At 48.3% G+C, this 24820-nt stretch overlaps 2 protein-coding genes across 3 annotated transcripts in view; one reads left to right on the top strand and one right to left on the bottom strand.

Moving 5' to 3' along the window:
• Window positions 1-1210: 1210 nt before the first annotated feature.
• Window positions 1211-16236, bottom strand: phf1 (PHD finger protein 1). The gene is made up of 15 exons (XM_033980828.2): window positions 15934-16236; window positions 15577-15655; window positions 15176-15257; window positions 14489-14575; window positions 14154-14248; window positions 12814-12962; window positions 12307-12402; window positions 11711-11779; window positions 10372-10495; window positions 9423-9490; window positions 8541-8672; window positions 8249-8327; window positions 6760-6869; window positions 5752-5838; window positions 1211-1874 (listed from the first exon to the last, which is right to left on the bottom strand). Exons 2-15 carry the CDS (start codon window positions 15652-15654, stop codon window positions 1535-1537), a joined length of 1596 nt encoding a protein of 531 aa, XP_033836719.1. The 5' UTR covers window position 15655; window positions 15934-16236; the 3' UTR covers window positions 1211-1534.
• Window positions 16237-19681: 3445 nt separating this feature from the next.
• Window positions 19682-24820, top strand: part of rgl2 (ral guanine nucleotide dissociation stimulator-like 2) — a 28498-nt gene continuing 23359 nt past the window's right edge. For both annotated transcript variants that reach the window (XM_033980731.2, XM_055227942.1), the window contains exons 1-2: window positions 19682-19900; window positions 21623-21771. In XM_033980731.2, coding sequence (XP_033836622.1) covers window positions 21625-21771 — 147 coding nt within the window. In that variant the 5' untranslated portion in view covers window positions 19682-19900; window positions 21623-21624. The remainder of the gene's footprint in view (window positions 19901-21622; window positions 21772-24820) is intronic.

Below are 24820 nucleotides of genomic sequence, written 5' to 3' on the forward strand. Positions count from 1 at the left end.
TCAGATCTGCGGAGAGGAAAAAGTTTCGTAGTGCACCTATTAAGGCAAAGTATGTGCACTATCAGAACAGAAAGAGCTGGATTGGTGCATCCTCAGTAAAAATAAGACGCACAAAAGCAGCTGTTATTCAGTGTACAAGTGTTTTCTTTGTCATGGCAGAAGAATGTTCAGGGGTCGTCGTCTGGGGTCGGATTTATAAAACTATTGAATTCTAACTAAAAGTGTGCACAGGGACAAAACACACATTTCTACAAACTTCCTCAAACTCTCTGAGCGCCGATCTCCTTCTGTCCCATCTCTGAAAGTTCTGACGCCTGAAGTTCATAAGTTTTGGACCTAAACTCGTTTTCGTGTTTAGTCGTTCTTTTTACACATTAAAAAAGGTGCAACTGCCATCATCTTGTCTCTAGAGAGTTACTTTTTCTTTATCTGGAAGGTTCCATAGTGTGCCATTAAATGCATGCACCTATCTCCATGGAGACAAGTAGATGTTACCAGCCAGATAAAGTTAAAGTTTAGATCAGTAGAGGTAGCTCACGGTAAAAATGCACATTTTTTTCATAAAGAAGTAAAAACACCTGTAATTAAATGCAAGATTGATTAAATGCCATACTGTGGAACCTTCCAGGTAAAATATTTAACATCGTCATGAGCAGTTGGCGTATCCCCAGAAAAGTTACAAGTTCCTCCCCAAACTAACACCTTGAGATGGAAAATGATTAGAGAATGTCCAACCAGCTCTATTTTGAAAACAGTGTCCAGCGGTGTCATTTATAAACCGTATGTACAAAAATGTTACGTACAGGACTTTCTACATTAAGTTTGTGATCGATAAAAAGACTACGGTGCAAAACCTTTCCGGGATGAGGCAGAAGGAGATTTTAAGTTTGTGGAAATTTGTGTTTTGTTCACTTTTGATAAGAATTTCACATAAAGTTTAACAAATAAAACCCCAGATGACAACTTCTAAAACGTCTTCCACCATGGGCCCGTTCTGGACAAATGAGGTATTACACTGACATCGTTTCTTCGTGAGCGACAAAACAAAAAGTCAAATCCAATGTCCTAGGACTGATGCCAACACTGTGCCGAAGAACGCAGGGGTCAGAGCACGGAGGGTCAGAAAATGGGAAGGTCAGAGGACACAGGTCAGGCTGCCACTGAACCAGGGTAAAGGACTACTACTGTCTACAAATTTCCGGCTCAACTTTAAATAACCGGGTCTGTTTAACAAGAGGTCCTGTCCACTCCAGCTCTGACCGGTATACCCCCACAGCCCGTCACAGACACCGGGCCCACAGCGGAGTGACCAGACTGTGTGGGCGGCCTGATGGTGCTAAGGTAGAACTTTCCAAACATCCTTCAAAGCTGCCGAAGCAACCGCGATACTCCACTCATCTCCAGATCCTGTGTCCATGGTCTGAGGTACCTAGCTGGGGGACTATTGTGCATGTTTCAGGTCCATGAGGAAAACTCCACACAGCCCGGGAATCGAACCCGAGACCTCGTGGTTGTTGTGGAGTGTTACGTAGCTTCAGTACACGCCCACGTTCTCCCACTCCACCAGGTACTGCACTTTCCCGTCGTGCGTGACCCGGCGAGCCAGGATCCGCACCGCCTCGGCCCCTCCCCAGCCCTTGCCCATGGCCCCTCCTCCCTCTGCAGAAGCCCCGCCCCCCGCTCCGCCCACCCCCCTGCCCACGTTGCCCTGGTACAGCGGGAGGTCGTGCCCCAGAGCCGCGTGCGCCGGTCTGCTGCCCTCTGGAGGCTGGTGGCGGGGGTGTTGCTGGTACTGGGCGTGGCACTGGGGGGCGCTGTTGGGGTTGACTGGGTACTGCAGGCACTGCGCGGGCATCCTGTGAGGCTCCTCCATACTGCAGAGAGAGGGACAGACAAAAGGACAATTTAATTAAAGATACGTCTTGTTTTCTTTGGTTAGATCGGTACAGTCCGGTTTTTAAGAATTGCTGAGTACAGCCTTATGATTAAAAAGTATAATCACTTACGATTTACATTTTATTTCCTAAAAAAACATGACTTATGTGTGGGTGACGCCCCAAGTGAACTGTGCCCGTGGATAAGAGGATTATTTTTCCGGGTGCACTTGCCTAACCACGTCATTGATATCTGTCACTCTTAATTGAGTTTTTCACATGATCAATCTGGGATGACTCTCGCTCAAAGCAATCGGAAAACGTGGAATGTCATGTCGAATATTTGAATCTGATTAGTCGAACCATCACACTTTTGAAGTAGTAGTGACCTGTTGTAGTAGTGGAGACCTGTTGTAGTAGTGGGGCCTGACCTGTTGTAGTAGTGGGGCCTGACCTGTTGTAGTAGTAGTGACCTGTTGTAGTAGTAGTGACCTGTTGTAGTAGTAGTAGTGACCTGTTGTAGTAGTGGGGCCTGACCTGTTGTAGTAGAGGAGACCTGTTGTAGTAGTAGTGACCTGTTGTAGTAGTAGTGACCTGTTGTAGTAGTAGTAGTGACCTGTTGTAGTAGTGGGGCCTGACCTGTTGTAGTAGAGGAGACCTGTTGAAGTAGTAGTGACCTGTTGTAGTAGTGGAGACCTGTTGTAGTAGTGGGGCCTGACCTGTTGTTGTAGTAGTGACCTGTTGAAGTAGTAGTGACCTGTTGTAGTAGTGGAGACCTGTTGTAGTAGTGGAGACCTGTTGTAGTAGTGGGGCCTGACCTGTTGTAGTAGTGGGGCCTGACCTGTTGTAGTAGTAGTGACCTGTTGTAGTAGTGGAGACCTGTTGTAGTAGTGGGGCCTGACCTGTTGTAGTAGTAGTGACCTGTTGTAGTAGTGGAGACCTGTTGTAGTAGTAGTGACCTGTTGTAGTAGTGGAGACCTGTTGTAGTAGTGGGGCCTGACCTGTTGTAGTAGTAGTGACCTGTTGTAGCAGTGGAGACCTGTTGTAGTAGTGGGGCCTGACCTGTTGTAGTAGTAGTGACCTGTTGTAGTAGTGGAGACCTGTTGTAGTAGTGGAGACCTGTTGTAGTAGTGGAGACCTGTTGTAGTAGTGGGGCCTGACCTGTTGTAGTAGTAGAGACCTGTTGTAGTAGTGGGGACTGACCTGTTGTAGTAGTGGAGACCTGTTGTAGTAGTGGGGCCTGACCTGTTGTAGTAGTGGGGACTGACCTGTTGTAGTAGTGGAGACCTGTTGTAGTAGTGGGGACTGACCTGTTGTAGTAGTGGGGACTGACCTGTTGTAGTAGTGGGGACTGACCTGTTGTAGTAGTAGAGACCTGTTGTAGTAGTAGTGACCTGTTGTAGTAGTAGTGACCTGTTGTAGTAGTAGTGACCTGTTGTAGTAGTGGGGCCTGACCTGTTGTAGTAGAGGAGACCTGTTGAAGTAGTAGTGACCTGTTGTAGTAGTGGAGACCTGTTGTAGTAGTAGTGACCTGTTGTAGTAGTGAAGACCTGTTGTAGTAGTGGAGAGCTGTTGTAGTAGTAGTGACCTGTTGTAGTAGTGGAGACCAGTTGTAGTAGTGGGGCCTGACCTGTCGTAGTAGTGAAGACCTGTTGTAGTAGTGGGGCCTGACCTGTTGTAGTAGTAGTGACCTGTTGAAGTAGTGGAGACCTGTTGTAGTAGTGGGGCCTGACCTGTTGTAGTAGTAGTGACCTGTTGTAGTAGTGGAGACCTGTTGTAGTAGTAGTGACCTGTTGTAGTAGTGGAGACCTGTTGTAGTAGTGGGGCCTGACCTGTTGTAGTAGTGAAGACCTGTTGTAGTAGTGAAGACCTGTTGTAGTAGTAGCGACCTGTTGTAGTAGTGGAGACCTGTTGTAGTAGTGGGGCCTGACCTGTTGTAGTAGTGAAGACCTGTTGTAGTAGTGAAGACCTGTTGTAGTAGTGAAGACCTGTTGTAGTAGTAGTGACCTGTTGTAGTAGTAGTGACCTGTTGTAGTAGTGGGGCCTGACCTGTTGTAGTAGTGGGGCCTGACCTGTTGTAGTAGTGAAGACCTGTTGTAGTAGTGGAGACCTGTTGTAGTAGTGGGGCCTGACCTGTTGTAGTAGTAGTGACCTGTTGTAGTAGTGGAGACCTGTTGTAGTAGTAGTGACCAGTTGTAGTAGTGGGGCCTGACCTGTTGTAGTAGTGAAGACCTGTTGTAGTAGTGAAGACCTGTTGTAGTAGTAGTGACCTGTTGTAGTAGTAGTGACCTGTTGTAGTAGTGAAGACCTGTTGTAGTAGTGGAGACCTGTTGTAGTAGTAGTGACCTGTTGTAGTAGTGGAGACCTGTTGTAGTAGTGGGGCCTGACCTGTTGTAGTAGTGAAGACCTGTTGTAGTAGTGGAGACCTGTTGTAGTAGTGGGGCCTGACCTGTTGTAGTAGTAGTGACCTGTTGAAGTAGTGGAGACCTGTTGTAGTAGTGGGGCCTGACCTGTTGTAGTAGTAGTGACCTGTTGTAGTAGTAGTGACCTGTTGTAGTAGTGAAGACCTGTTGTAGTAGTGGAGACCTGTTGTAGTAGTAGTGACCTGTTGTAGTAGTGGAGACCTGTTGTAGTAGTGGGGCCTGACCTGTTGTAGTAGTGGAGACCTGTTGTAGTAGTGGGGCCTGACCTGTTGTAGTAGTAGTGACCTGTTGAAGTAGTGGAGACCTGTTGTAGTAGTGGGGCCTGACCTGTTGTAGTAGTAGTGACCTGTTGTAGTAGTGGAGACCTGTTGTAGTAGTAGTGACCTGTTGTAGTAGTGGAGACCTGTTGTAGTAGTGGGGCCTGACCTGTTGTAGTAGTGAAGACCTGTTGTAGTAGTGAAGACCTGTTGTAGTACTAGTGATCTGTTGTAGTAGTAGTGACCTGTTGTAGTAGTGGAGACCTGTTGTAGTAGTGGAGACCTGTTGTAGTAGTAGTGACCTGTTGTAGTAGTGGAGACCAGTTGTAGTAGTGGGGCCTGACCTGTTGTAGTAGTGAAGACCTGTTGTAGTAGTGGGGCCTGACCTGTTGTAGTAGTAGTGACCTGTTGAAGTAGTGGAGACCTGTTGTAGTAGTGGGGCCTGACCTGTTGTAGTAGTAGTGACCTGTTGTAGTAGTGGAGACCTGTTGTAGTAGTAGTGACCTGTTGTAGTAGTGGAGACCTGTTGTAGTAGTAGTGACCTGTTGTAGTAGTGGAGACCTGTTGTAGTAGTGGGGCCTGACCTGTTGTAGTAGTGGAGACCTGTTGTAGTAGTGGGGCCTGACCTGTTGTAGTAGTGAAGACCTGTTGTAGTAGTGAAGACCTGTTGTAGTAGTGAAGACCTGTTGTAGTAGTGAAGACCTGTTGTAGTAGTAGTGACCTGTTGTAGTAGTAGTGACCTGTTGTAGTAGTGAAGACCTGTTGTAGTAGTGGAGACCTGTTGTAGTAGTAGTGACCTGTTGTAGTAGTGGAGACCTGTTGTAGTAGTGGGGCCTGACCTGTTGTAGTAGTGGAGACCTGTTGTAGTAGTGGGGCCTGACCTGTTGTAGTAGTAGTGACCTGTTGAAGTAGTGGAGACCTGTTGTAGTAGTGGGGCCTGACCTGTTGTAGTAGTAGTGACCTGTTGTAGTAGTGGAGACCTGTTGTAGTAGTAGTGACCTGTTGTAGTAGTGGAGACCTGTTGTAGTAGTGGGGCCTGACCTGTTGTAGTAGTGAAGACCTGTTGTAGTAGTGAAGACCTGTTGTAGTACTAGTGATCTGTTGTAGTAGTAGTGACCTGTTGTAGTAGTGGAGACCTGTTGTAGTAGTGGAGACCTGTTGTAGTAGTAGTGACCTGTTGTAGTAGTGGGGACTGACCTGTTGTAGTAGTGCAGGTTCCTGGACAGTCCCATGCTCCCGTTGTACGAGTTGTGGTAGAAGGCCCACATGCGCTTGGATGGAGGGCTGTGCAGCAACAAGAGACAAACAAGTGTGGGGCAGTATCAGCATTTAAAAGTACACATGTGTCAGGACTTATGAACAGGCATCACTTAACTGGGCCACTTTTCAAGATTTTTGGAAAAATAGAAAAAGAAAACTTTTCATTTGATGGTGGATTTTTTATTTTTTTACTATTCAAAGGTGTCAAGAAGTATGGAAAGTTAAAAATGCAGCCATATTGTATAAAACAGGACTACTGGCCTCAATTTTCTAAATATTAAAAATTGATATATGATTGTTGGGCCTTTCCACTGAAGAGCTGTGAGAATAATACACAAATATAATGCATTTGTTGCTTTCTTACAAAGGTAGAAAATATTGTTTCCCATGTAACAATTGACATTTATCATAATCACAGAAAACTGAGATAAAGCAGCTACATCTCGGTCATTTTGGTCAAGGCCACATTTCTTCTCTGTGGCCTCCTTTTATACAGGAGAGCACGACTCCCACTAAAGGAGGACCATAAAAACGTGATCTCACTTTGTTAGACTCTGCCACTTGTTAGAATCGACTTTAGACTCGGCTTTGAATTTTGCTGGACGTTGCCTTTAAGCCGACTCTATTATTGCAACCGACAATAAAGATCCACAGAACGATCCCCATGTTCTTCATGCAACAGAAACTGACTGTTGTTTCTATTAAATCAATGAAGCCACTAACGGGTCATGGCCCAACATCAAATTACATTTTTTTTAATATATATATATTTTGGGAGACAATAACATAAAAATATCTTACTTTAAATTTTTATTACAAGTCTGATTATTCAGATTTTTGTTTTCAAATTTTATTTAAAAATGATTTACATATATGTGTATTATATCTAGATTAACATCAAATGTTCAGATAAATAAAATGTATAAAATGTGTCCTGATATTTACCTCGGGCTGTACCCCTGATCCGACTTCCTGTTGTAGAGATTGGTCCCGCCCATGTAACCATGACAACATGGGAGACATTCTATGTGGTCACCCACAGGGGCCGGACATGTCTGCAGAGGACAAGTACAGGTGAGTGAGGGACAGGACCAAAGAGGACGGGTCAGAGAGGTACGGGACCATAGAGAGAACAGGTCAGTGATTGACAGGGGACAAGTCAGAGGACAGATCAGTGAGGGACACACAGGGACATGTTTGTAGTGGTCTAAACCACAGGGTGAGCAGTTCCTACACAGGATGAGGCCCTGTGGAGACACAGGGAGCTGCAGTTGTCAGTTAAACGTGTTGTGGAGTGGGATAATAGAAGGCTGTGTAAAAATAGAAGCTGCCTTTGAAGAGAGCAGTGAAGCTGCTGCTCTGATCACTGTGAGGACTAGAGCGCCACGATGAATGAGACAATCACATGACCCTGGGCACGAAAAGCACTCTGAAGAGTCCACCGTCTCACAACGAGCTCTGGGGCTGTCCTGTGACCTGGACATGAGGCCTGCACATGGACAGGGCTGGAGAGAGGAACGGAGAGAGGGAAAGGAGGGAGGGAGAGGGGGCGTGGGGGTGAAGAAGAGGAAGAGTGGGAGAGAGAGAGAGAAGGAGGCAGTGAGAGAGAGAGGGGGCGTGGGGATGAAGAAAAAGAGTGGCAAGGAGAGAGTGGGGAGGGGGTGAAGAAGAGAAAGAGTGGGAGGGAGAGAGAGGGGAGGGGGTAAAGAAGAGAAAGAGTGGGAGGGAGAGGGGAGGGGGTAAAGAAGAGAAAGAGTGGGAGGGAGAGAGGAGAGGGTGAAGAAGAGGAAGAGTGGGAGGGAGAGAGAGGGGAGGGGGTGAAGAAGAGGAAGAGTGGGAGAGAGAGAGGAGAGGGTGAAGAAGAGGAAGAGTGGGAGGGAGAGAGAGGGGAGGGGGTGAAGAAGAGGAAGAGTGGGAGGGAGAGAGGAGAGGGTGAAGAAGAGGAAGAGTGGGAGGGAGAGAGAAAGATGCAGGGAGAGAGAGAGGGGGCGTGGGGATGAAGAAGAGAAAGAGTGGGAGGGACAGAGAGGGAGGGGGTGAAGAAGAGAGAAACCATGAGGAAAAGAGAGGGACGGGGTGAAGAAGAAAAAGAGTGGGAGGGAGAGAGAGGAGAGAGGGTGAAGAAGAGAAAGAGAGAGTGGGGATGAGGATGAAGAGGAGAGAAAAAGGGATAGAGAGTGAGAAGCGAGGATGAAGAAGAGCGAGACAGGGAGGAAGAGAGAGGGGGAGGTGAAGTTGAAGAAGAGAAAGACAGAAAGAGGGGAGGGGGGTGAGGATAGAGAAGAGAGAGACAGGGAGAGGGGGGGTGAGGATGAAGAAGAGAAAGAGAGAGGGAAGAGAAAGCAAGTGGTGAGAGAGGGCAGAAAGATGGAGTGAAAAAGAGGAGAGTGAGAGAGGACACCGTTCACAGGACAGATGAAGCATACACTCTGACCTGTGACTCCGGGAGGCGTCTCTTGGGTTTACGGGGCTCTAGCGCCCCCACTCTCTTTGGACAGGGCACTGACAGTGGGCTAAGAGGAAAACACAAGCACATGCTCAGGACAAGGGCAAAGCTTACAGTATTTTTATAGCAAAAAAAAGTGCATATGACAAGTTAGGTTATTCTTGCCTAGTTTTTTCTAGTTTTGTAATTTTGGTGAAATTTATCATTTTACTTCCTGATCTCCCAAAAATTCATCAACAGGATTTTGTAAACGTTGTGACAGTGTACAGGCAGAACTGACCTTTTGCGGTGACCGATGCTGACCGGAGCCTCTGTCAGGACGGGGGAGGTGTCTGATGCCAAAGGGGGCGGAGCTCGCACCTGGAGTCCAAACAGGCACTTCTTCTTCTTGATCTCTTTACCCGACACAAACCTGCAGCCACCACAGGAAGTTAAAAGGCCTGTATTGTGCCATTGACTGCATTTTTACCACGAACCATTCACGCACGTCTTTATCACTTTTCCCAGAGACACAACAGACAATCTCCACATAATACCACCAGTATAAAATATATGCACGCTGGCAAATGTATAAGTGAGTAGTGTCTTGGAGTGATTGTGTAGGAGTGTGTACTAGTGAGTTAAGGAGTCAGTAGAAGTGAGTAGGTGTGTGTAGAAGTGAGTAGGAATGAGTAGCTGTGTGTTGAAGAGAGTAGAAGTGTGTGGAGTGAGCTAGAGTAGGAGTAAGTAGTGTGTATGAGTGTACAGAAATGAGTAGGATACGAGCGAGTAGGAGTGTGTGAGTGAGTAGGTGTGAGCAGGAGAGAGTAGGAGTGAGTGAGTAGGTGTGTGTGGAGTGAGTTAGTGTGAGGAGGAAAGGGTAGGTGTGAGTAGGTGTGCGTAGGAGAGAGTAGGAGTGAGTATGAGTGAGCTAGTAGTGGACGTGTGTGAAGATGGAGTGAGTAGGTGTGAGTAGGACTGTGTAGGCATGGGTAAGAATGTGTAAGAGTGAGTAGGAGTGTGTAGCAATACGTAGGAGTGTGTAGGAGTGAGTACAAGTGTGTAGAAATGAATGAAAGTGGGTAGGAGTTAGTAGTGAGTTAGGGAGTGCAGAGAGTGGAAGTGCGTAGGAGTGAGTAGGTGTGTGGAGGTTGCGTAGAAGTGTGTAGGAGTGAACGCGTACCTGTCCTTGTGCACGTTGAGAGCAGCCAGCAGGTGGTGACAGCGCTCCTGCCTCGGAGTGTCCGACAGCTGCAGACAGACAAAGGATCTCATTTACTTTTCACACTAGATTTCACACTCTATTTACTTCATTACTGGTCTGGTCCTTGTTTTACTCACACATCACTCACCCCAAACGCCGCACCATGAGCCACGTGAGAGTAGACCTGTCATAATTCTCACTATAGCCACTTTTTTGAGGCTCGTATTGACTTCAGACCCCGTTTAAAGCACCAGATTAGAGCTAGGACTAAACCCAAAACTGAACCTGGACTAGATCTGGACTAAAATTGGCTCAATTTATGACTAAATAATGGCCATAATAAAGTGACTATATGTAAATGGACATAGCTAACCCACTAGCCGCCCGGTTCCAAATAGGGAGTGAGCATGGGTGCGATTTCAGCTCCATTGACTCTGGCTCCAGTTCACTTTCTATTGAAAAAACATTCACCCTCCCTCTGTAACTGCTGATGCCAGGCTCGTCATTTTGGTATTAAAATGTTCGTATGTTCGATCCTTGTGCTTTTATTTCTCTATTTTAACAGACAAATGAGGCGCCTTCGTTCCCCCAGGTCGATCCCGCGTAACGTTAGCAACAGGTTTGATTGACAACCTCGCTCCAGATTAGCACTTTGATCGCTATGATACTCGTGGTCGCCAAAATCACCCCTATAACTGCTAGCCTCACTGAGCTTCATTTGACTGGAGCCGAACGCTGTGGATGGCATCATGGTGCGAGTGCGTCCTCAAACCAGGTCCGGGTTTAATAAACATATGAGAACTAGGAAAAGTATGTCCCGTTTTTGACAGTTTGGTTTCTGTGGTGATCGTGACTGTGTGTCCTCATTGGCAGTCAGTGAAATGGCTGGACAGATTTCCCCGTGTTTCATCATGTGCAGGAACAGTACCGCGCCCAGCAGCAGAGAGTCCCAGTTCTCGTTGGCGAAGGACAGGATCTCGTGGTCGAAGTCAAAGTACTTCCTCTTACAGCACAGAGAGAGGTGGTAGAGGACCAGGTGAGCCAGGTCCACCCTGCGCAGGACAACAGGGGACGAGGGGACAGGGACAGAGAGATGGTGGTCATGGGCGGGGGCAGAAAGAGGCAGGTAGGGGGACAGGGTAAGGGACAGGAAAGGGTAAAGAGAGGGGGAGAATGAGAGAGATGGAGAGTGGGACGCGGAGGGGACACGGAGGGGGATAGAGAGGTGGGGTAGAGGGGGGACAGAGGGGGAGAGGGAGAAGGAAAGACAGTGGAACGGAGACAGGGACAGGGACAGAGAGGAGGACAGGAACAGTGACAGAGAGGGGGAGAGAGGGGGACAGAGAGGAGGACAGACAGGGGAAGAAAAGGGGAGAGAGAGAGAGGGGGACAGGCAGAGAGGGAGAAGGGACAGAGAGGGGGTACAGAAGGAGGAGAGAGAGGGAGAGAGAGAAGGGGGTCAGGGAGGGGGACGGAGACAGGGACAGGCACAGAGAGGAGGAAAGAAACGGGGGGCAGAAAGTGGGCGAGAGACACAGAGGGGGGCAGACGGGGGACAGGGAGGGGGGATGGAGACAGTGAGAGAGAGGAAGACAGGAATGGGAGCAGAGAGGGGGAGGAGAGGGGCAGAAGGAGGGACAGAGACAAGGAAAGACAGAGGCAGAGAAGGGGACAGGGGGAGAGGGAGGAGCGCACAGAGGGGTGACGGGGGAGGGGGACGGGGGGGGGCAGGGAAGAGGACAGAAGGGGACGGAGACAGGGACGGGGAGAAAGAGGACGATAGGAATGGGAGGCAGAGAGGGAGCGAGAGAGACAGGAGGGGGGCAGGGAGAAAGAGGAGGACAGGTATGGGGGCAGAGAGTTGGAGGGAGAGACAGACAGGAGGACAAGGAGGGGGGCAGGGAGAGAGGGACAGACAGAAGGACGGAGAAGGGGACAGAGAAGGGGAGAAAGGGTCAGAGAGTGGAACAGAGAGGACAGAGAGAGAGGAGGACAGTGAGGGGAAGAGAGAGGGGGACAGAAGGACAGAGAGGGAGGGGGACAGAGAGGAATTCATTCACAGACATAGGAGTATCTGTTTCTTCAGTGCATTTTGTTAAGACGCTAATAGTTTTGTCATCATAATTGTACCTCAGGATTCAAAGGTTTATCTCAACACTGTAACATTAGCATTTCTTGCACTTAACCTACAGGAAGGATGTGTTGGGGGTTTTTTGGTTTTTTTTCTGTGTTTCTGTATTTTCTCATGCACATCAGTGTGGACTCACCAGGTCATGGGCAGCCGCTGGATGGTCTCTGGGCCCTTGGTGCAGACGGAGCACTCAAACTCATAGAATCTGCAGCACACGGGTGAAAAAGAGCACAACAAACAGGTCTGAAATGATACTTTGCAGCATCATCAACATGCCCTGGGGATGTGACGCTAACTTAAGTACAGCTCTGTCTGAAGCTCTGTTACCCAGTTTATACTTTAATCTGAGCTTTGTTCTAACACAATCTGACCATAAAGATCTGACTTATTTAAAACTACAACAGGTGAGAAAATTACAGTCACATGTTAGCTAGCATTAGCCGATAGTTTTCAGTTGATCACTCTCACCTTTTTGTTGAAAATCACCTAATAAACACTATTGATCCGACTCCTGGAAATGTGCTGTTTAAGTCCATTTTGTATTTTTTCTTGAGTTTTTCTTGACTATCTTAACACTTTTTGACATTGTTTGCTAATGCGTGGCACCGCGTCTCCGTGATAAGTCGCTCAACATTCCACCATAGAGGTACATGTAGAACACCCCAAGTGTGATGTCACTGGTAAGTATCAGTATGGCCTCAGGATAGTCCCGGTGGGTAGAGTGTGTTGTACCTGTCCCCATAGAGCAGAGGCTTGGACAGACACTGAGTGCAGGCCTCATGGAACCACTGTCCACAGCGCGCACACTGCAGCATCTTCAGATTCCACCTGGACAGGTCAGAGGAGAGGTCAGAAGAGGGGTCAGCAGAGGGTCAAAAGAGAGGACAAAAGACAAGTCAGAAGAGGGGTCAGAGAAGGGGTCAGAGGATAGAACAGAGGAGGGGTTAGAGGACATGCGAGAAGAGAGCGCAGAGGAGGGGTCAGCAGACAAGATCAGAGAAAGGGTTAGAGGACAGAATAGAGAAGGGGTCAGAGGACAGGTCACAAGAGGGGTCAGAGGTCAGAGGACCAGTGAGAATTGGGGTTGGAAAGAGTGAGAGGAGGGGTCAACAAAAAACAATCAGGGTATAAGAAGAAAAGGGGTCAAAGGAGTGGTCAGAGGACAGGGGAGGAGAGGGGTCAGCAGATGGGTCAGCCAGGAGATCAGAGAACAGGACAGAGGGGTCAGAGCACACTCACTCTCCTGGGCCAGCGCAGTAGCAGTAACACTGTTGCTGATTGGTCAGATGCTGAGGGTCCCAGTCCAGAGACGACAGCTGATAGGGCAGCCGCAGTTTCATGTACTGCATGAGCCTGGCGAAACGGCCCCGCTTCATGGCCCCTCCCCTCTGAAAACACATACATAGGGTTTACATGCTTCTTGGGGATATTATATTGACTTACATTTATTTCATGGAGACTGACCCAAACCTTAAATACAGACACTACATAACCTGAACTAAACCCAAACCTTAAAGAACAGGGAGTGTTACGCAAAGTTGACTTTTTGATGCTTTCAACCCTGTTTTAACACTGTTCCGTCATCAAAAACATGCCTGAAGAGGTTTTTCAAGTCATCCATGCATGTTTTTGTTTTGAGTATTTTAGTAATCTTCCTAGTAATCCTTATGTTTAGCTGTACAATTCTGTCCAAAACACAGCCCTGTCAAGATCCCAGTGTGCCTTGTGTTTGGTGCTGTTTTCCCCGTCCCTTGTGTGTCAAAGCCTGGAGCTGGGCGGAGACTCGGGCTCCTCCCCTGCTCACCTGCAACTAATTGCTAATCAAGCTGCACCTGGGGAGGACAAAGGGACCCAGGACATTCAGCGCCAGATCGTCCGCGTATCCACAGTGGTACAGCTTTGCTTGGCTCAGTCTCATGTTTTTGCATGAGCTACTTTTTTCTAAGTTGGATGTTTTTGCTCCTCGTCAGATCCCGCTCCATGGACCTGCTCAGCTCTTCTGTCTCTGACCCAGCTCTCCACGACCGGTACGAATCTCGCACCCACCAAACCCAGCTCTACCAGTACGGCTTACCTCGTCTCTGACCCCGCTGCCCCCGATCTACTCAAGGACTACTGCAAACAACCCCACTCTCAACTATCTGATCAATCAACCTTCATTCACACCATTCAAGCTCTAAACACTATATATTGTAATATATATTAAACATTGTTAAACTGCTCCTCGAGTTCTGTACATTTATGGAAAATGGCTGTGCGAGAGCATGGAGTAGGCTTGTGGGCGGAGCCTTGTACAGAATCTTATAGCCAACCGCAGGTAGGGTTCGAATAGGACCTGGGAGAGATCTCTAAAATACTGACATGGATGACATCTATAACCTCTTCACTCATGTTTCTGATGAGAAGTCAGTTTTGCATAATACGCATACTGTGGAACATAGGCAAAACGATATCATCTCCAGTCTCTGTTGAAACAAGCTCCACCAGAAATGTTACTCAGTGGACCTTTACATTTTTCCCTGCTTTTTGTCTCTCACTCCTCAGCTCTGTCTCCTCTGTGCAGGTGTTCACATTCTGACCTTTGTAGCCACGGCAAAGACACAGTGTCGGCAGATCCATGAGTCTATGTCCACCTCCGGATCAACAGGGGGCGAGTGACAGGCCGCGTGGTACCCTGAGCAGAGGGAGAGGGTGAAGTCTCACAGATCTAACAAGATTCAAGCCTTCTGAAGTAGGAGTAGGAGTAGTAGTAATAGTACACACAAATAAAAAGGCAGACAGTGATCCTCCACATCACAAATACTAGCTACAGGCTGCATCCTACTGCTGCTGCTCAGCTCACCCAGTGCCAGCTGTATACTACTACTACTACTACTACTACGCTACTGGTGGTGAGAATACATCAGTCTCTCACCGTGCCGACACTTGAGACATGTGATGAGCGGCTCTTTGAGAGGTGGACCATCGCAGACACAGCACACGTCCTCCCCCGCACCTGCAACTGAGGACAGAGACACGCATGAGGACAGCTGAAAGAACAGAGACAACAGGGAACAGAGAGACACATGAAGACAGCTGAGACAACAGAGACAACTGGGGACAGAGACACACATAAGGACAGCTGAAGCAACAGAGAAAAGAGACAACAGGGGAGAGAGAGAGACACATGAAGACAGCTGAGGCAACAGGGGACAGAGAGACACAGGAGGACAGCTGAAGCAGCACAGATGACAGAGACAACAGGGGAAAGAGAGACACATGAGGACAGCTGAAGAAACAACAACAGAGACAACAGGGGACAGAGCCAACAGAGACAACAGGGGACAGAGCCAACAGAGACAACAGGGGACAGAGCCAACAGAGACAACAGGGGACAGAGCCAACAGAGACAACAGGGGACAGAGCCAACAGAGACAACAGGGGACAGAGCCAACAGAGACACATGATGACAGCTGAAGCAACAGAGACAACAGGTCACAGAGAGACATATAAGGACAACAGAGACAACAGAGACAGAGAGCCAGCCGGAAACAACAGAGTGAACAAAGGCAGAGACAAGTCAGATGGAGCCTCCGGTTTAGAGCCCCTCAGAGAGTCTCACAGGTGTGGATGTCTTTGCGCAGGACCCAAAACTCCGAGTTGTCTTCGAAACGAACAAGACAGCACTGTTTCAGCCCGTCCACCTGCACACAAAGGACACAGAGACACATAAGGGGACACAGTGAGGGGACACAGAGGTGTGAGGAGACACAGGTGTAAGGGGACACATAGTGAGGGGACTAACAGGTGTGAGGGGACACAGAGGTGTGAGGGTACACAGAGGTGTAAGGGGACAAACTGAGGGGGCACACAGGTGTGAGGGGACAGAGAGTGAGGGGACACACAGGTGTGAGGGGACACACAGGTGTGAGGGCACAAAGAGTGAGAGACACACAGGTGTAAGGGGACAGAGAGGGGACACAGAGCGCGTGGGGTGCGTGAGTGTCACGTGCACACACTCACTCTCTTGACGTTGCCGAGGTAGAGCAGGCCGTCGGTCCATCGCGCGAGCACGTCCTCTCCTTCGCTCACGGCGCTCATCCTGACGACACAAACACACAGTTTACGGCCTGTCTCTGAGGAACAGAGTGCACCCCTCCTCTACACACGAGACAGCCACAAGACAAATGAGCCGTGCGCGTCTGAGACAGAGCAGCAGGCGCGTGCACGCGCAGCGCCACACTGTTGACATCCCGACACTTCCCTGCCTCCGCGCTGCACAAACTTACTGACGCATGGCGGCGCTCGGGCTCTGCTGGAGGTTCTGGTGCTTGTCCGTGCTCCCGCTGCACGGTGTGTCTGATCTGTGAAGCACTGTACCTGTCAGGGCCGGCTCCTCCGAGGCGGCTCACTCTCGCTCCTGCGGCTCCACATACAAAAGCCTCATCTGCGGGGGGGCGCTCTCCAATTAGCGGCCGCTCGGACGCGCTGCCCGGGAGTGTGTCCGGGAGTGTGCCCGGGAGTGTGCATGTATGTTCCAGAGTGTGTCCAGCAGCGCCGCGGTGTGTCAGTCAGCAGTCAGCCGTCAGAGAGCAGGAGGGGCGGGCGTCTGTCCGTCTCAGTCTCGGTGTGTCCGTCCCTCCGTATGACGGTGTTTCGTCATGTCGCTTTGATCGGTGCCGTTCCCCTCCGCCCCCCGCGGCCTATTGATGCTGATGACAGGAGCAGCGCGGAGTCAGGCCGCCAGAGACGCCATCACCCCGCCGCTACGACTTGTTGTGACGCAGACATAAAACCGTGGCTCCGGCGGGGGTCCCGGGGAGCCCGGGACAAACTGCCCAGGCTGCCGCACAGCTGTTCTGTACCGACTCCGCGCAGACCCTCCGCGCGACAATTAGGAGCTAATTAGCGCGCTCCCGCCTCATTAAGCAGCGGCGGCGGCAGCGGGGCTCCTCCGGGGAAGTTTTGGCTCCGCTGCTGCACAGTGAAGACGAGCCAAGTCTTCATTTGATCATCAGACACACTCTTATTGGAGCGCGGAGAACAAATCTCCACGCAAATGAAGCCCGTGTGTGACGTGTGCGTCAATCATTCGTTTACACTCAAACCTGTGCGCGTGCACTCACGTTCTGCCTCCTACAGAATCCTGAGGCTGCGCGCGCTCTCAGCACATCCAAACGTAAGCCACTGAAGTTCACTTACTCAAAATGGCACCGGAGGACAGTGTGCTGCTGATGTGGGCCGCCAGAGGGCGCACACTGTGCGCACCCAGCTGTGGAGCACACCTTCGGTCCTTTGGGATTTAGAATTACCGCTCATTATGGGAGGCAAGAGCCGAATCTGAACAGTTAATGGTTCAAAAAAGATCTTTAAAACTTCCTTTTAGCAGCGTTGATTAGACTCTGTAGCACTCCTGTGTGGCCTCCTCAAAAGCAAGTCAAAGCAGACGGACTAAAGTCTGATCAAATGAGACATGGGTGACATGTGTCCTGGGCGCGTGTAGGGGGCGCTCTGCTCATGTGTTTGTCCGACATCGGGTCAGCTCTCTCCTACCTCCATGGAAGTGTTGTAATTTGCCTGGAATGTTCCACAGTATGGCATTAAGATATACCATAAAACCTCTCCTGCATTTATGATGTGGCAAATGTCCATTCTGTCAAACTGAAAACAATCTGTTCCACCTGGTGATGTCATGTGGTGATACAGGAAGTGCTCCAGTGTTTTTAAACTCCACACAGCTTCACTAGAATCATTTGGATAATGTCCAATCTCTACTGAACTAGATAAAAGGCAGTTGCTAACTTGAAAACTACTACTCCATGACATCACAAGGTGGAACAGAGCATTCTCAGCATTAAAGATGTAGATAGACTGATAATAAAGTGTTACTCAAACGTATGTGAATGAAACAAAACACAACTCCAGGTCTGTTTTTGATGCATTATAACATGGCTTAAGGCTCACAATTGTCAATTTTGTGTAAAATAGGGCCTAGTAATACCTTAAAGTATAATTAACAGCTCTTTATGTTAAGTGCATTATAATGTACACGGGGAAAGTGACTGAAAAACATTTACTGACAAAGGCAGTGTTGTACATGTACTTGTTACCAGAAGGTTCTTGGTGGGGTGGGGTGGGGTGGGGTGGGGTGGGGTGTTAGGACTGAAGTTACAGCCTGGATTTGCTGTACAGGTCGTGTTTGTTTTAATGCATCAGGACTTTACACGGGACTGAAGCACATGTCCCCTGTGTCTCAGCGCGGGACTGAAGCACGCGTCCCCTGTGTCTCAGCGATGGACTTATCTTCACCTGAGCAGGACAGTGCGTCGGTCAGTCAAACAGATGAAGTTACAGTGCGTCGCGTGGCTTTATGGACACAGGCGTGCGTAAAGACGTCAGGGCGCTGCGTGTGCTGCTGTAGAGCAGTTTGTCCTGGTGGGCAGGTGGATGTTTTAAAGGCAGGTGGAAGTTTTAAAGGCAGGTGGATGTTTTAGGGGCAGGTGGATGTTTTAGGCGCAGGAGGTTACACTGACAACCTGTGGGTCCGTGGATCGGCCGCTCTGCCAGTGACATGATTTCCACATGTAGAGGGCGAGTTTCATTATTTATCAAAATATGCATTCCTTGAAAAAAAAAAAACAAACAAAAAACTGCACCCCCATCCCTCATGTTTTCAAAGGACAGAGACAAAAATAAGACAAACTAAATGATATCTGAAGGAGCTGCAAGAAACACAAATGTTCAAATCATTTCATACTGTCACTTTAGACTCACAGTGAGAAGAGGAACTACAACTTTTACCCAAGTAAGAGTTACTTCAGTGTATAAATTACACAAGTAGGAGTAAATGTATGCTGCTAGAAAAGTACAATTTATTCAAATGTTATGCAAGTAAATGTAACTGAGTACTACCCAACTCAGTACAGAGCACAGGCAGCTCCTCATTGACACGTCCTGGGGCAGAAGGCTTATACAGACAGAGGAAGGGGAAATCAGATATTGAGCATATTGTTCTAAATGCTTTGCATATAAGAAGCATCAAGATACTAGAGCACAAAGCCTACAAGAGCTATGAGGAAGAGCGAGTTAAAGAGGAGGATAGTGCAAAATTTACTGTCTACCATGTTATAAGTTGCTCTCTCATCAAAAATATGCCCCATTTCACACCTTCACTCCTACAACTTTTTGTCCAGTTGACAGATTTTACTTTTGGCTTTTACTATGGATCAAACCTGAACGACTGAGGGATTACACAGGTATTCTGTGCAAGGCTCCGCCCACAAGCCCACGTCACCCAATCCTCCCACACGACAATTCTCCATAAATATACAAAAAACATGATCCAAAACTGTACACAGCAACTTGACAAACCTGATTTAATGTGCAGTAGTTTCATTAGTGGGATGCACGCTGATTGTGTTTGATAGTGCTCTGAAGGGGGAGTGACTTAGTGTGGAAAGCAGAGGGAGGGGAGGGTCAGAGTGAAACTTGTGACATGTTAATACATTGCTTTTGGTAAATATAGCATTTTAAAAAGAATAGAACACACAGTAGACCTACAGTGTGCCTCTGTACGGCCGGTGTGTGTCCAGCAGAGGGCAGCAGAGTGACGCACTGCTGCTGTGGAGTTTATGAATGGCACGTGCAACTTAGTCTTCTGAATTAAAACTAATAACGTTTGTATAGGACCAATGTGTGCACAGGGAAATGCAGGCCTAGTTCGTTTAGGCCATTATTAAAATATGGCTGTACTCTGTGTCTCTCACAGGCCTGACTGTTCTGTGGGCTGCTCTGTACCTGGAGCTGGACCCTTATGGGGCCGTGCACTCAGTAGGAAATATTATTATTACAAAGCCTGATGAGCTGACTGTTTCTGGGAGTCTCTATATGAGCTCAAATACAGCAGAATCAGGCCTACACGAGGATAAGGCTCATGTTAAACACCTTTGGGCCCGTGGGACTCACGTGCGCAGTAAGGCTCAAGTGTCCCGGCTGAAATGTTGTAACCGGCGCAGAGGAAACAAACCCGGGCTGTGTGAGCCGTGAGGGGCCTGTTGTTCTGCAGAGAGGGCGGTTAGAGACGGGGAGACGGTTACCAAAGCGCCGAGTGCAAACAGACAGGAACTGTGACGTCACCCGGGCAGGGAGGGGGATCAGTCCAGTACAGCGGCTATCAACGGCCAACAGCTGTGCATCTGCGCCCGGTGATAGCGAGGACAGGGCCGGTGGCCCCTGGTTCTCGGTGCCGATGGGGCAGATGGCCTCGCCTCTTCGCAGCTGATCCCGAACCGAGGTTTCCTGAGCGGCCAGTTCGTCCAGCGAGCGCCCTGACCACTCGGACAGACCAGTGAGTAGCTTCCTTATAGCTCCTCTTATTAATAAAATGGGTGTAGCCTCTTTAGTGGGCATTAAATGCGTGTGAAGTGCTTTCACTGTTGATTTCATAATCGTTTTGCGCAAAAGAGGAGCAGGCACAAACTTTTCCACCCTCCAGCGGCGCTGGCTGAGCAGGGAGCCGGCTCTCCGCGCTCAGCTGCTCCGGCTCTGACAGTGGAGCGCACCTGGTGGCGCGGGCAGGCTCCGCTGTGTAGAGCAGCGCTCCACACACCTCGCCCTGCTGCCGCTAGAGCCGCGGTGGTGTCCTGTGTCCTCTGTGGGCCTTTACTGAGCTGCACCGGGTGTAGCGCGGTCACAAGAGCAACGCATGAGCGAGCACACACACACACGCACATGCGCGCGCGCGCATACACACACACACACACACACACCGGGAGGTGGGTTATACTGTGATATGTGGATGTGTGGGTTAGGTTGTGTGATGTGTGGGTTAGGTTGTGTGATGTGTGGGTTTGGTTGTGTGATGTGTGGGTTGGGTTGTCTGACATGTACATGTGTAGGTTAGGTTGAGGTAGGTTGTCTGACATGTACATGTGTAGGTTAGGTTGGGGTAGGTTGTCTGACATGTACATGTGTAGGTTAGGTTGGGGTAGGTTGTCCTCTGCCACATTTGGTGTAAAAAGTCTTTTTCTTAGCTTCAGGCACAGTCGCCATGGAAACAGGAAAAACAAACAACTCATTTCACACAATCCAACGGTCCACCCTTCCACTGTACATATGATCCTAAAAACTAAGATCAAAAACCCGCAAAAGTGTGCCAAGTGTGTGGAGAGGAGGAAGAGGAGGTGTGTGTGTGTGGAGGAGCGGTAGGAGGTGTATATGCAAACTGTAGGACCAGGTCTGTCTCAGGCAAATGAGGCTTCAGCCGCACACTACAGCTCTGTGTGTATGTGTGTGTGGGGGTGTGTTTGTATGTGTGTGTGAGTATGTGTTTGTGTGTGAGTATGTGTTTGTGTGGGTGGGTGGGTGGGTGTGTGTGTGTGTGAGTATGTGCGTGTGGACGTCACAGTGTGGGGACTCCATCCTGTACACACTCACATCCTGAGGACCTCCCTTATGGGGACACAGACCCTTATTATCAGATCAACAGCACAGTTCAAAGTTCAGATCTGGGTTCAAATGGGTTAAGGTCAGGCCTCTGCTGGCATAAAACATGTCTGAAGAGTTTTTAGATGTCATTCATGCATGTTTGAGTATTTTTGCAATCTCTCACGGGCCCCCTTACCATTAGCTTTAAGGTTCTGTACAATGCTCCGCCCACAAGCCTACGTCAACCATACTCCTACACAACACTTCTCCATAAATATACAAAAACATGATACAAAACTGTACACAACAACTTCACAAACCTGATGTGATGTGCAGTAGTTTCATTAGCAGGATACATTCTGATTGTAATGGGATAGCGCTCTGAAGGGGGAGTGACTTAGCGTGGAGTGTGAAAAACAAAGGGAAACTTCTAAAACATGTTACTACGTAGTTTTCGGTGAATATAGCATTTTAAAAACAATAAAAGGTAACATGGTGATGTAAATATGTTATGTGTTAGCAATTAAAACCCCACAGAAGTAAAATACTCCCTCTTTAAATAATGAAATGTATTTTTGTTACTGTTAAAAAGTAGAAGTATTGCAGAAGTGTGCGTGCTGAAGTCCCTGTGCTGTTGTTTCAGACATGCTGCCCAGGAGCCTACGCACAGGGGGGTGTGACCTGCCAGGGGTGGAGTCCTACTCGGTGCCTCTGATTGGTTACCGGCCGCTGTCACCTGATAGCCCTAGCAGCCAATCGGGAAGGAGCGCGGTGGAGGTGGACAGTGCACAGGTGAGAGGGGCTGAAGAAACCGCCGAACTTCTGATCCACAAATGTTAAAACTCATCGTTATCTGTTTGGGATCGGCTCCATAATCTCGTCACGTTAATCTCATGGTTTAAAGTCCTCTCAGCTGACAACGATCACGTCTTTTGGGGCACTGCTTTATGAAGCTATTGTGAAAAAAAAAAAATTCACTTTTGTTGATTTTTGACACAGAAAACATTGAAGTTTATGCCTGTTTTTGTTTCATGTGGACAGGCCGAGTAATTACAGAGATATTAACCATAAACCAGGTCAAAACATCTGCGATCTGACAGCGCCATCAAATCTGGCTTCAATTCACTTTACATTGAAACATTTAGTCCACTTCTATGTACAGTCTATGGGTCCAACTTAAAATATACTCCAAACCCACGCAGTACTAAGTATAAATCCGGCGTTAGACTATCCAATAAACTTAGTTAACATCATTACATTTAAGATTTCCACTTATTTGATAACTTCGCTAAAGTTTTACAGGATTTATGTTGGAAAGAGCTACTTTTAAAACTGCCTTCATTAAGCGGACCTGTTAAACAAAATCAAAAAAGCAAAAACAATCGATACTTTGCAGTAACATCATGCTGGGAGTGTTCTGCCTGTATGCCTATGACGTAACGTTCAGCAGTTACCATGGTGACACAATACACATATTAGCGAAAACTAGCAGAAAAGACTATAAAAACACAAAATCCGAGCGTTCATGGTCCTGTTTAGGTGTTTGATTTTCAACAAAAATGTGAGAGTGACTAACTGAAAAACTGTCGGCTAACGCTAGCTAGCCTGCGACTGTTATTATATGTGTGAGAGACGTGTTTATCAGCACAAATCTGCTCGTCTGCTGTAGTTCCAACTAAACCAGCTCTTCCTGGTCAGATTGTGTTAAAACAAAGCTCAGATTAATCCAAACTGAGTAACAGATGTTCAGACAAAGCAGTGCCCACAGTTAGCATCACACCCCCAGAGAAAATTGATGACGTCATCTGCAAAGTATCAATAGATGTAATGTGTAGAAACCACTCAGTGCCAAGTGGAGAAATCTGAACCGTTTACGCTACACAGATTCTGCTGCACTGCATCTGTGACGAAGAGAGGAGTGAGAGAAGAGAGAGAATGAGAGGGGGGATAGAGAAAGAGAAGAGAGGAAGAGGAGTGAGAGAAGAGAGAGAATGAGAGGGGGATAGAGAAAGAGAAGAGGAGAGGAGAGAGAGAATGAGAGGGGGGATAGAGAAAGAGAAGAGAGGAAGAGGAGTGAGAGAGGAGAGAGAATGAGAGGGGGGATAGAGAAAGAGAAGAGAGAAAGAAGTGAGAGGAGAGAGAGAATGAGAGGGGAGATAGAGAAAGAGAAGAGAGAAAGAGGAGTGAGAGGAGAGAGAGAATGAGAGGGGAGATAGAGAAAGAGAAGAGGAGAGAGAGAGGAGAGAGAGAATGAGAGGGGGGATAGAGAAAGAGAAGAGAGGAAGAGGAGTGAGAGAGGAGAGAGAATGAGAAGGGGGATAGAGAAAGAGAAGAGAGAAAGAGGAGTGAGAGGAGAGAGAGAATGAGAGGGGGGATAGAGAAAGAGAAGAGGAGAGAGAGGAGAGAGAATGAGAGGGGGGATAGAGAAGGAGAAGAGAGGAAGAGGAGAGAGAGGAGAGAGAATGAGAGGGGGATAGAGAAAGAGAAGAGAAGAGGAGAGAGAGAGGAGTGGAGAGGAGAGAGAATGAGAGAGGGATAGAGAAAGAGAAGAGGACAGAGAGAGAGGAGTGAGAGAAGAGAGAGAATGAGGAGAGAGAGGGGAGGGAGAGAGGAGAGAGAATGAGAGGGGGATAGAGAAAGAGAAGAGAAAGAGGAGAGAGAGGAGTGAGAGAGAAGAGGATGAGAGGGGGGATAGAGAAAGAGAAGCGAGAGAGAGGAGAGAGAATGAGAGGGGGGATAGAGAAAGAGAAGAGAGGAAGAGGAGAGAGAGGAGTGAGAGAGAAGAGAATGAGATAGAGAGGAGAGAAAGAGAGAGAAAAAGATGTAGAGGAGAGGGAGAGATAGATATGAGAGAGAGGGAGCTAGAAGAGAGAAACAGAAGAGAGTGAAAAAGATAGAGGAGAAGGAGAGTTATATATGAGAGAGAGAGGAAGAGAGAGAGACAGAGAGAAGAGAGAATGTGAAGGGGAGATAGAGAAAGATAAGAGAGAAAGCGGGGAGAGAGATGGAGAGAGAGAAGGGACAGAGCTGAGAGGAGAGAGCAAGAGAGAGGTAGAGATACATATGGGAGAGAGGGAAATAGAGAGATGAGAAAGACAGAGGGGAGAGAGCGGAAGAGAGGGAAAGGGAGAGAGGACAGGGAGAAACTGGTATAAGAGAGAAGGAGATAGAAGAGAGAGACAGAGAGAAGAGAGCGAAAGAGATAGAGGAGAGGGAAAGAGAGAAATGAGGGAGAGAGGAAGAGAGAGGCAGAGAGAAAAGAGAATGTGAAGGAGAGATAGAGAAAGAGAAGAGAGAAAGAGGGGAGAGAGAGAAGGGAGAGGAAGCGAGAGAGGGAGAGGAGAGAGAGTGCTGAGAGAGAAGAGAGCAAGAGAGAGGCAGAGACATATGAGAGAGAGGGAGAGAAAGACAGAGAGTGGAGAGGGAAAGAGATAGAGGAGAGGGAGAGATACATATGAGAGAGGGAGATAGAAGAGAGAGACAGCAAGAAGAGAGAGAGGGAAAGAGACAGAGGAGAGGGAGAGAGAGTGAGAGCAGAAAAGGTAAAGGAGAGAGTAGAGAGGAAGGAAGAGGCGTGTCTGGTCTAAAACAGCACTTTTGTATAAACAGAGGATACCACAGGCTGCAGATCTGGGAGGGCATCAGAACGTTACAGCCCAAACATTAAAGGAGGTGGCACAGTTTGGGACATTTCACTGTGGTATCATTTTTTAAAGACAGGATATTACACTTCTACGGGGTATTAAGTATTAACACATAACATATTTGCATCTATGATCACAACACAAACTACTGCACAAAGCATCAGGTTTGTCAAGTTGTTGTGAACAGTTTTGCATTA

This window comes from Periophthalmus magnuspinnatus, chromosome 16, assembly GCF_009829125.3.
Source record: "Periophthalmus magnuspinnatus isolate fPerMag1 chromosome 16, fPerMag1.2.pri, whole genome shotgun sequence".
NCBI lineage: Eukaryota > Metazoa > Chordata > Actinopteri > Gobiiformes > Gobiidae > Periophthalmus > Periophthalmus magnuspinnatus.